Raw genomic sequence first — 13,082 nt, forward strand, 5'->3', positions numbered from 1 at the left:
AAGTGCCTTTTTGCCAATAAATACCAATGATCCTATCCCACATTTTGCTTCTGTTGTGATATGTTGCCATAGTTACAATCCATAATTAAGAACTGACAGTCACTGAAATGTTGAAGGTTAGCAATAGTAGTAAATGGTTTTGCTTCAGTTTTTGTGGTAACAATGTCTTTGGTTGAAACCAGGAGAGCCTATATGTTTTGTTTTTCCAGCCCAAAACACAGTAAATAGGTTGCATTCATGTACTTCAAAATAAAATCACCAGGTACTTCACTGTAAAATAATAAAACAGATCTGTCAGATAGGCTACAGGATAGTCATATTCAAAAAACTAGAATACTTGCTACATCCAATATTAATACTGCTGTTATGCCAGTACTTACCAGTATTTTACTTTATCAAATTATAAATTTGATTACTCGATTAATTGTCAGAAAAATCAATAGATTATTTAATGACTAAAATAATTGTTTACGGCCGCTCTACTTTGAATGAATCAGATGAACTACATGTGACAGGTCACAAGAAAAGGAGGAACAAGTCAGCAGAGGACTAACAGAGATAAAGAAGAAAAATCCTCACTTTCTGAAAAGTGAAAAAATAGTTTTTGTTTACAGCAAAATATACTTGTTCAAGATGAAGAAACCACATTATGCTTTAAATAGCAGTTTCAGAAGTTTTAAAATGGTAAACTTTGTATTGATGGCAGGGTATACAGGACAAACTATGTTTCATAAAATGTGTTGAAGTTTTAAAACCAATTTCTTCTGAACATATTTTAGAGGTGTGTTGAGAGCCATTTTACTGCAAAAACAGATCCACATCTGAGCAGTTTAACTGACCTTTCCTCAGCCATTCAAATGTCAAACCAGAGTCAGAAATGGTTCGAATATGTTTGATCTTTAAATAAAGCCTGAAGAATTAAGAAAGAACCTGACTTTGAGGTGCTACTTGTCAGGATGAACGAATGTATGTCCAGGCTGTTACACCCAGTTTGCTATCTCCTGATAGGTTTTCTTAATGCAATGCCTCAGGAGGAAGCGCTGCTGTTCTCTGTGGATCTTTGCCGTTGTTCTGTTTTTACAGCAGCAATGATTGGGCAGCCCGGTTCTCTTGTTCTGCCAATAAACCCTGAAACAGACACAGACGGGGGGAGGCAGTCAGGCAGGGAGGGAGGGGAGAAGGAGAGGGAGGTGGGCTGTACCTCACAGGGAGGAGGGAGGGCGTGCCATCGTGGGAGAGGTCTGCTTCTCCACACTAGACTCCCATCATCCCTCCGAGCTGGAGGAACAAGCAGGACCCTGTGTGCGGATTCTTGGATAGATAACAGCGCAGCACAGCCGGGAAGATGGATGTTCTGTTTCCTGTAGTTCTTCTTTGCACTGCGAATGTCCTCAGCGGAGCATCAGCCGCGTCTCACTGTGAGTATGGCACCTGTCAGCGCCGCGGCTACGCGGCTGGAGCTGCCGATGCTGCCGCTGGCGGGGCTTCACGCCCGGCTGGAGGGGCGCCGTGACCGTGGCTGATGCTGCTGGTTGTCATCTCTAGTTTTTGTTGTACATGTGAAAAAGTTGATGAGCAGTAGCGAGTGGATGAAGGTCAAGCAAACAGGTTTCATTCTGTTCCGCTGCTTGCTGCTCTCTGGGCTGAACAAAGTGCCGAGTGGCCGCAAAACATCCAGCTGGATGTTTTGCCGAGGTTCGGCTCCATGAGAGCGTCATCTCCAGACAGCCTGCAGCCCATTGAACACTCACCCAACACGGGCTGGCGGGCTGTTGAACTGCGCTAAGGCCTGTCTGCGCTGTGTTGTCCTGCTGAGGACGCAAATTTAACATGTTAAAAACAAACATTTTTTTTTTTAGCAAGCTTCAGTCCCTGCTCTGGTTACTTGTATGTTCTAATTGGTATGTTTCTGTTGCTTGAAGTCTAATTTGCAGTTATTGTTGGAAATACATTTAGGATCAAATTTGGTTGATGAGTTCTTGTTGAAAAGTAGGTCTGTTTTTTAAATGAATCATTTTATTGAGCTGGTTTTATAGCTAAAGTACATAGGAGCACAAACCTTCAGAAACTTCAAGTCACACAAAGTAGTCATCTTTCAAAATGTCATTCCATCTTAAAACCAGACTTCTGAGGCTTTGTCAGCTTTTTTCTTTATTTTATTGTTAAATCAAAGACTGGCTTGATTTAACAGAAAGGGGTAAACTAAGCTCAAACTTTTAGTTTCACAGTCAGCCACACCTTAGACCCTTTTTCAAAGTGGTAAATGCAGCATTTTGCTAATCAGCTGGTTAGCAAAATCACACAATGTTGTCCCGACAGATGTGATGTTTATACATTTTTTAAGACAACAGTATATTGAACATGTTATAAAAATGTTGGGGTGTGTGCTTCTACAAGATGTTTCTAGGAGGCTGTAATGAGAGTGAGTGTCTGCTTAAATATAAAATAAGACATTGTGTTGCCCACAGCCATATCATGTGGAAATTACAACATCTAGCTTTGGATCGTCAGATCCAGAGAGACAGCTTAGTGGAAAACGGTCAACAGAGATGAGAACTATGTTTATATTATATTTAGGATGTTGCTTTGGACAGTATGATAATGTCCAACATTTCCAGACTCAAAATCAAGAGTAAATAAAAACTTTTTGCCACCAAAGTCTGACTGCTCAAAGCAGCATGTTCACAAGTCCTGGTCAAATATGGACCAAAAGTTCCACTTCAGTTAGTGGAACAAATATATTTTTAGTCCTGTGCTGAGTTATTTATTTAAACATAAATGCTACTCTTTTGTCAGGAGTATTCTCAGATTTTGTCTTAAATTTCACTTTTTTTTTTTTTAATATTTTATTTGTATGTGGTTTATTTAGGCTTGTCACAATAATTAATAAATCAATTATTCACATGATAAATTAAAACAAGCTGAATATTTTCCTCCCTTTCTGTCATAAACTGGGTGACTTCAGTCTTCAGTCTGCTTTGATTTCATCCAGCCCATTTTTTGAAGGACAATATTGTTTACAGAGACTCCACTGTCCATTTCATTTGCTGTTTCTCTTGTTTTGTTTATTTATCTCTGATATTTAAAATGTCTTCCAGTTCCAGTGTTAAATGTTTACTAGAATTTAAAGTTTGTTGATATTTGAGTAGGCATTCTTGCATTATTTTACCATTACTATTATATTACTTAAAACGGTCTTAAAACAACTATCGCTTGTCGCAATAACAAATTATCATCCAGCAAAATTTGTTATTGTGACAGGCCTAAGCTTATTACAACCACTCACAACAAATCCTGTCAGAACTTGTCCTTTCTCAGAAACCCAGTGTGCCTAAAACCTCACGTAATCTAGAACATCCAAGATATGCTTAAAGCATTGAAAAGAAAAATGCATTCCAATGCCAAACATGTAATTTAATTTTTGTCCCTGCTCTAAACTAGAATTTTATTGTTTCACCATCAATTCATTTGTTGTATTGTTGAGCCTTGTACCAGTGTAATGGTGGGGTTACTCTGAGACCAGTTCCATGTTCACTAGTCCGGTAATCATTCCCTGTTTGAGTTCTTGATTAAAGTCATGTGTTTATGATTGAACAGACTATTTTCTATCAGCCGGAGTATTAATGGAAGCTGTAGAGGAGTTTGAGGAGTAGCTCTAGAGATGGACTGGAAACAGAAAAGATCTCATGATGAGTTGTCGATATGCAATGATAGGAAGAGAGTGTTGTATAGGGCATGGGAGATGGACATGTCATGATGTCCATGTTTTGACTATGTAGAACCTGGCTTGTCCTACGAATAGGGTAGTGCAACATGGTAGACACCATAACACAAGCCTACCAAAAATAAGCAGTTTTCAACTGCAAAGCATAATTTGTTATTGACTAAACCTGAACTTGCAAGGAGTTTGATTAAAAAAATATGGCAGTGGCAGTATCATGCTGAAGGGATGGTCCCTGTTATTCTTGTAGTAACACAGTTGAAACCAGTAAGCAGTATATCTTCTAAGTAGCAGAAGAATGTTTATTCTATCTTCCTATCTGTATCAATAGTACAATAAATGCAATAGATGGCATTATTAGAACTATAATAATCAGTGGACCTTTTTGGCAAAAGTTAAGGTTATTCCAGTTTTTCAGTATTATTACAATTCTTTTTTGTCATGGGTTAGACTTTTTTTTTTAAAATTGTGAATTTCATGGCTAAAAACTTTCTGTCAACCACTTTTCTCCATATGAGCACTATTGGTATGATAACAAACATCAACATGGTCACATGCTTATAGACATGTTTGTGAAACTAACATGTTGGGTTGTTGTTTTGAACTTTCAAGGCTGAAGTTGTAAATCTCAAACAATTGAAACATTTGTAATGCTTTGAATTACAGAATATAAAATATTGTCTAGTCGTGACTGTCTTTGTCCTTGACAGTCATCAAATGTTGGCTCAGCAGTGATCAGACTTGATGTGTACACAAATCAATGTAAAACACCACAGAAAAATTCTTACCATATTAAATAAAATAAACTGGATTGAGTTGAAATTTTGAATATGTTTAGATAGATTAACTCTGTAAAGAATGATACTAAATATAATTATCAAAATATTATCCGTTTTGCATGGTTTCATCAATACAAATAACAGAAATTTAAAACATTGTTTGCATTTGTTTTGTATCATAATTGCTACAATAGGCTTTTACCTTTCATTTAAATATTATAATCATCTTTCTGATTATAATCCATGACAATTTAAACAGAATATTGGCTCGTTGCATTATTTTTTTGTAAAAGGTACTTACCTTCTGAAATAGCAGCTTGCAGGACAAATAATACATATGCACTGTGTGGTTAAATGTGATGGAACTGGAGAAAACATAATCAGCTTTGCTGTGACAAAGTCACTTTTTGGCTGAGTGTTTACGAGAATAAATAAAACAAGTAAATTTTACATAACATTTTTACGTAAAAACTTTTTCTTCCCTTTGTTGGCCATTCTATAGAATGCATAATGTGGTGTATGGCATTTGAGCATTGGGTGCCCTGATAACTAATATATTTATATTTTTAATACATCATTTACCTCTAGCCCCATTAACAAGACTAACACGTTGAGCTGAGTTTTCTCAATGATAACAGTGAATGCTTAGGAATGAAGGAGAATTGACTCAACTTACGTTGCTGCCCTTTCATGTCATGTTAAAAGGTAAAAGGGGCTTGCAGCAGTAAATCCACCAGAGGCGTTGCCACCATTTGATCTGTTTGCCTCCCTGAACTATATGGTGGGTGTGACATCAGTGTTTAAGCTGGTCATGTTCAGGTGAGGAGCAGAGCTGAGCTGACAGCTACATTCTTCATCCTTGACAGTCATGTGCTTCTCAAATGTTGGCAGTGATCAGGCTTGACATACAGTGCTGCGATGTAATGCTGAGATACTCCTGGAGGTCAAAGTGCTGCTCTCATATTTACCGCTGGGAAAAAGAAGGAGGCGATAGAAGCGGTGTCACAGCTGCTCTGTTGGGAGGCTCAGACAGTGGCAGCCATTTCCTCTCTGAGGACAGCCCTTTGACTTTTTTATGAGATGATGACAGGTCTGTCATTGGATTTTAATGTTCAATGGGTCAGTCTTCAGCAGGAGTTAATTGGTGCTGTATTGGCATGGTTTCTCCAATTGCACGAAAAGAGTTATTTACAATTAAATCAGAATAACACTTTTCTTTGAATTATTGCATAATGACCATACAATCCGACCTTATTAGCCACTGTTGAAATGTATCTTGACAACAGCAAACCATGAGGTGCACTCCAGCAGCCGCAACAATAATAAGAAGTGATTATGTACTGCATGGGGTGAAAGTGCTTTTCTTTCAAATGTATTGAGTTCTACACAGCTGCTTCCGAGGCGTTTAATGACCCTGCTGCTATTGTTTTATACTGAATATTACTGAGACTACTGGATGGAGAACTGTAATTTTTTCATCAGTCACTAGACTAAAACCAGTGTAGGTTCTGTTTTAGATCTACCCCATCACACTTTCCAGTTACAGGACCACAGAGAGTCCAGGACTGTTCGGAGGCAGAAAACATCTGCACTCAATGTCCCAGTGCCACTCTCCTCCCTCTGGCCTGCAGTTCAAGCCTGTAAGGATCAGAGCTGTGTCTTCACTCTTCACCCATTCTTAAATTGTCTTTTTGTGGAATTATTTTTGAAAGAAGGTTTTGGTGTTTCTCTGAGAAGGGCGCTTAGAGAGAGTGATTGGGATGTATTACATCATCATAGAAATTCTGTCACGCTTGGGGTTTGTCGCAGTATTGTATGAGCATTGATTAGTGTGTTTAATGAGATAGACTAAGCTTGCATGATGTTGATTTGCTCTTCACAGCTCAGGCTGCTTTTTGTGGTGCCAGTAGGAAGTGGGAGCAGCTATTAATGGGAGCCTTCTTTCAGAGTTTTAATTTTGATTTTATGTTCAAATAGTGGCTGCTGATTTTGTTAATCCCATTTGATGAACTGTTTGCTGATGAGCTTGAAAATCATGTTTGAGTATAGATTAAAGTACCCAGGCAGTGGAACCCCGCGGGGCTCAGCAGACGAAGTGGCTGCAGGATGTACGGTGGCCATGTACAGCAGTCTTGAGTTTGATTCCCGGTCCGAACCAATTAAAGCATGCAGTGCTTCTACAGTGGTATTTTGGATGGACATTTAATGTACAATTTCTGTTATACAATTCAGCTGAAAAACCCAAAACAAATTTGTTATAGGTGGAATGTGAACAACTAAAAAGGTGCAAGGTTTTGTTGCATAAATATGAGCCCCCTCTAATGAATACTTTGACTCATCTTTTCATTCAGTTTATGCATCCGGTCTCTTCTGGTAGGATTATGTCAACTCCTAAAAATACAAAGTTATTACTTATTTACCATAGGCAAAAATTTTTGAGATGGAAACCTGGGGACAGTGTGTTCCATCATGATGTCTTTGTGTAGGATAAGTACCAGTAGTACTACAAGTTCTCCATAGAAAAAAAGGACAGTTGATCCTTTGTCTTTTATACTTTTGCTATAATATATTACAAAGCAGAACTCATGTTTGTACTATAGCATCACTTGTAGTCGACAGACTTTGCTTGCCTCGCTAAGCTTCTGTTGTTTATTTGTTTTACATAGTTTTTGTATAAACAATACACAAATAGACAGTGGTGACGGCGGTAGGAGTTCACCCTGCAATGGATCGCTGGTTAGATTCCCGGTGAGTCTGCCCTCATCGTTTGTGTCCCTGGGCAAAACCCTCCACCTGCTTTGCCTGCTGGTGTTGTTTAGAAGAGCTGATACAAAATGGCAGCCAGACTTCTGTCTGGCTGCCCAGGGCAGCTGTAGCTACAATCCAGTAGCTTGCTATCATCAATGAGCCCTTTGAGATTTCAATTGGAGACATAAAGGGCATTATAATTAAAGATGATTATTATTGTAGCAAAGATGCATTGAACTGGATGCACCAATCGTGCTGTCCCCAAGACATTTGCCTCGCACACTGGTCATATATCTCAACAGCTTTCACTCAACAGGGTCTACTAGCATTTAGATGCAAAACTGTCTTTTTGGAGAATACTTCATCAAGTATCACATGTCAGTTATAAAAGCCTCATCGCTCGCTCAACACAGACCTCTAAAATCACAATTATAGAGTTATAATTGGACATTTAGAGATTTATGTTGAGCTCATATATGTTTGTGAACAAGTAATAATGTGTGGCACATCCATATACATCCAATACACTTTTGCTAAACATGTCTTCTGACATGCATTTGGCCCTGTGTGTCCGCCCTTTCAACTTGACAAATTGTATCTGAATGAACCACACCACCAGTCAATCACAGACAGCTTGTTTGTCCAATCAGAGTATTGGTCCTTCCAAATGCTGCATTTGCTTGGATAAATAATAACCAATCACAACCAGCAAATCAAAAAAACTGCACCAAAGCAGACATTACTAAACAAGTCTAGATTTTAAGAAAACGCAACAAAACTTAAAAGAAAAACTAGCGCAGTTTTGCAGTTTTGTGAATATTAAGTGAAGAATAGCAATATTCATTGTTGTCCATTTTAGAAATGCTTATTTCAATTTATTCTACTCTTAAATGTGACCAACATTACACAGTTGATTAATTTTTTAGGATTTAACTAAAAGTTAATCAAGATTTAACTAAAGTTAAAGGGAAAAACTGTTTTATTTCATTTATTTGTATGTGTTTGCCTTTTTTAAGATTCCTGGTGTTTAAGTATTCTCAATAATGTCTCCCAAAAATACAAAATTATCACATCATATTTTAAAATTTCCTGTCAGCAGAAAACCACAGTGCCTTGCTAGTGAGCCTACAGCACACAGCCCACCGGCCGTGTACTGGCCACCCTACCAGCAGACCATTTATGTGGGGGAAACCTGCTGCAGTATATTTAACTGTTGGATGTGAGCATCTATCAGTGCTGCTTTAGATTTTACTGTAGTTTGATGCAGTTTCAGTTTACACTGTTTTATTAACTCTCTGCTTGGCAATAATTCAGACCCAGCAATATATTAAACTTTCATCTGGATTGTGTTGCATTTATGTGAAATCAAATGACAACATTTATATGTAAAAATACTATTTGAAACAACTTTGGCCTCGTAAGAGTGAGAACTTATCTACACCTAATGTTTGGGAGAGACATATCAAAGACTTTCTTTATTTAATCCATTATGTGAAGATTTCCTCTCATTACTGCCAAAATCAAGTCCCTTTAGTTTTGCAAACTTTGTCAAATGATTTTGGAGTTTTGTTTTTTGTAATCTTTTCAAAAACAAACTAAATTTTCACATCTCTAGTTCATAACTCTCATGTCACCTCCTTGAAAAAAATGCTTGAGCTTCGCTATATTTGGTAATATTGCAACTTAAAACCAACAAGGATTTAATCCGAAAAACACAAAGTAGTGTGTAATTCTAAAGAGAAAGGAAGATGTTTTTAATTTATTTTCTTTAACGATATCAACCCCCCTTACTCTGATAACCCTCACCAATTCTAAAGGGAACCAATAGCTTCTAGCCTCTGATTTGTAAGTACGTAGATTCAGACTTTAAACATCCAACAGATTAGTAAGGGCCTTGGCGTTACAGGCGGTCCTAGCCAATTTGGCACCATGAGTGAACCATTCTACCACCAACCCCCCCAACTCCATCAACAAAGTTGTAGACGGGGGAGAGAGGAGGAGGATGGGTGTTTTTCATAGGCACCGTTGACATTCAGAGTTTTTGTTACGGAGTTGCGGGGGATAAAACAATTAGAGGACAGGGGTAAGGAGGGAGGACACACTCATATTCTCCCACAAGATGCCGCCCTGGGCAGTTGCCTAATGTCGCCCATGTCATAAACCACCACTGCTTAGAGGTGTTTTAGAGCAGTGGTCCCCAACCACCGGGCCCAATTGGTACCCGGCCACGCAAGAAATAATGAACTACTTCCGGATCTTTTATTTTGAAAATGTTAAACCGGATTTTACCGGTTATGTCTTGCGCGTCAAAATTGAGCCAACTTGCAGCAGAATGAGTAACAAAACAACATCGGAGTACAGTGAACCCTCGCTATTTCGTGGTTCACCTTTCGCGATCTCGCTGCTTCGCGGATCTGCATCGTGCATTGTGTTCTGCATTCTGATTGGCTAAACAGTCTCTCCGCTTCTTCTCTACCTGTGTGTCAATAACCTTGTGGTATAATATGTACACATACATAAAACAGCTTGCCAAATTTAACATAATCGATGGTGGCATGTCGGTTTATAAGAATCTTTTTGCCCAGAAGAAAAAAGAGCGGCAACAACTACCGATAACTATGTTTTTCTCTCGAAAAAACACACCTGCACCGCGGGCTTTAGAAGAAAAACAAAAAAACGCTACAGAGTGCAGTCAGGATGCAGCGGCTCAGTCAGAAGAGCAGTGAAATACACGTGAGTCACTATTTGTCCTACTGTACTTTGTTTTGTTTTTTTTCATAATCTTTTTTTATTTTCTCCCATTCTAATCCAATGACTCAGGTCGCAGTGGGGCGGCGCTGATCTCCACAATTCGGGCACGGGAATCCACTTTCAGTTCATATTAAAATTATTATTTTACAGTACAGTAGTTATTTGTAAAAAAAAAAAAAAAAAAAAAAATTGTTTATACAGTACTTTTTATTTGTTAAACAAATGTTTGGGCCTGTAAAAAGGTTTTGTTCTTTGGTTTCAATGTATTATGGAGTATTTTATTGTATAATAATTGTAAAAAAATAAAGGTTAGTACTTCGCAGATTTCACCTATCGCAGGTTCTTTTTGGAACGTAACCCCCGCAAAAAATGAGGGGGTTAGCCCTAACCCCCCCCGCCCCCGACTCGATACTTACGGCACGTGCACCCCCCCCACTGTTTTAGAGGACATTAGTGACCAAACATTATCATGATCTTTAAGGAGCAGGAAAAATGTTTAAGATATTGTTTTCTGTAGGTCATAAAACAATATCCTAAACCTTGAACTTCTCACAGAGCTCTGTTCAATTCACCATCTGAATGTCAAAAGGGAAAAGCACAACTGGGACCTAAACTTCTAACCTTAAAACCCTGGAATTCATTATTTGAGATAAATCCCTAAAATACCAGAAGAAACAAGCAAAAAAAACTCCTCAGCACTTATCATAATGTTTGGTTTGATTGCTCCATTTTCCATTGAGCAAAAGTCTTGGTTGAATGCAAATATTTAGGGGTATGAACACATTCTCTGCTTGTGCAAAGCTGGTAGAGACCTAAGCCAAATTACTTTCAGCTATGATTTAATATACATGCATGCCACACTTTTTAGATGTTGATAATTTTTTTCTTCGTTTAACAATAGTATTCTACCTCGTGATGGTCTTTCACACAAAATATAAATCACTATTTTTGTGGCACTAATTTGAAAGTTCAGGTGACATAAATTATTTATGGTAGAAATCAATGTGAAGTCCAGACCTATTTTTTTCCACAAATAGATCATTTTCTAAGATATCAAATTATCCAAATAGATAATTTGATAATTAGTAGTACTTAACAAATATAGCAGATTATCTATTTGAAGATAAGATAGCAAATAAATAATTTGCTACCTTTTCACAGAAGCTAAAATGTTTTCTATTGAACATAAATATTTGTAGGAAACGTCTAGAAACATTGAGTTCTGTTTTAAAAATACTAAAATATAATTTTCCTTGACCCCGATAAATGACACAATCTCCTCTCAGTAATAAAAGATGCTAAAGGATTTGAAACCCATTAACACTTTCACATTTGAATTCAGTTAAGTACCAGCGACCCATGAAGTTACATTCATTTTTTGCAGCAGTTTGATGCAGGAAGGGAATTGAGCAGGTCAGTTTTATTCATGTGTCTTTTGTAAAAAGACACATGAATTCTAGTGGATTGTGTTCTGGGAAGTTTGGTGGCCGGTGGTGTCTGTTAGGAAGCGATGAGCTGCCTGTCGGGGTCAGAGGATCCATTCTGCCACAGCTCTGACTGCCTGTTTACCCACCGAATGTCACTCAGTGTCTGCTGTTGGAGCAGAGCTGGAACTTCCCTAATTAATAATGCCATTAATAATGTCTTTTTCATCTTTTGGAAAGTTTTTTTGTGTTAAATTTAAGATTATTTGATCAACAAAAGATGGCCAAAATATTGTGACAAAAAGTTGAAGCAACAAACTGTGGAACAACTTAGGTTATTTATATCGTGCTGGTTACATGTGATTTTAATATATTTATGGATTTGTAACCTGTTTATTGCACATTTATCAGCAACATTCCAAATCTCCTTCATTAATAAGGCCAGTGAAGGCACGGTGCTCAACCCACTTGAGGCCTGATTCGGGAGAATAGAAAGAAAAAGGCTTTCATTAGTGGCTGATGTGACACTCTTCAGCATGAGTCTGTGGGAGGAATGCTGCCTCGCTTCCAGTGATCTCCTCACTGGAGACCGCTTCACCAGCCATCTATTTTTTATGAGATGGAATCGGTTTCCGGGGTGGCAACGCACCCCCCCACCACACACATACATACACACTTATTTAAATTTTTATGCTTCAAGTTAGCTCAGTGAGCATATACTTCACTACTAATTATTTTCCATCTGAAGCACCGGGAAGGTGTTGAAGCAGAGCATGCATGCAGTTTCATAGGCGCAGCGGTGGGGTGTGTGCGCGTGTGTGTGTGAGATGGAGACGATGCAGCTGCAGATTCACTCACTAATGAATGTGAAGCAACCACTCAGTGAACTCCTGCAGCTGTACACTTTCAGGGCCTGATGAATTTATCAGATGGTAAATGAGGCAAAGCGGCGTGGCGTGGCGCTGCCTCTCCTCACGCTCACCGTTCCTTTGAGAGACAAAACCAACCGGAAGCAGCGTGCCATCGAAGGGAGACTGTGAATCCTGAAATGGGGAATGTTAAAATGCATGTTCACGTCACAGTAGGCTCATCAAATCATGAAGTGAGAGTTGTTTCGTTTCATGTGCTTGAAATGTGAATCTCTTGTTTAACTTTCTGCTCCTTAATCATTTAATAATTCTTCCCATTTCAACATTTCCTTAGATGTAGAAGGCAGGGAAAAAAACACTGGATACGACATTTTGCAGGATTTTGGTTACAGCTACAGAGCCAGGGGGCGGAAATAAAGTTTGAAGTATAAAATATTGAACCAGTAAAAGCCTTGAATCCAGGGGGAAGGAAAGGTTGAAAAATAAGCCCTCAGATGGGGACCTGTGGTGAATTGTACAGAAACAAATAGATAAACTGAGAGCAGAATGTAACATAAGTCACAGCTGAAAAATGACGGGCTTTGCAGGAATCCTGATATATTTTCAATAAAAAAATGGCTCTACTTTTAACTCCACAGCTTTGATTTGTATACAATTTGGATGAACAATACAAATAAAATAAATTACTATTTTTGTTTAATTTCACTATAGACTGAAAAATTACATAATCAAATATAAGAATATGTGATGTTTCAAGTAAAATAGGTACATAAGAAACTAAATTAATTTG

At 38.2% G+C, this 13,082-nt stretch overlaps 1 protein-coding gene across 2 annotated transcripts in view; it reads left to right on the plus strand.

Annotated features, from left to right (window-relative positions):
* Positions 1-1,238: 1,238 nt before the first annotated feature.
* The window catches only part of LOC102224173 (contactin-associated protein-like 5), a 200,423-nt gene continuing 188,579 nt past the window's right edge, over positions 1,239-13,082 (plus strand). For both annotated transcript variants that reach the window (XM_023336600.1, XM_023336601.1), the window contains exon 1: positions 1,239-1,418. In XM_023336600.1, the coding sequence (XP_023192368.1) occupies positions 1,346-1,418 (73 nt within the window). In that variant the 5' untranslated portion in view covers positions 1,239-1,345. The remainder of the gene's footprint in view (positions 1,419-13,082) is intronic.

This window comes from Xiphophorus maculatus, chromosome 7 (genome assembly GCF_002775205.1).
Source record: "Xiphophorus maculatus strain JP 163 A chromosome 7, X_maculatus-5.0-male, whole genome shotgun sequence".
In the NCBI taxonomy this organism is placed as follows: Eukaryota; Metazoa; Chordata; class Actinopteri; order Cyprinodontiformes; family Poeciliidae; genus Xiphophorus; species Xiphophorus maculatus.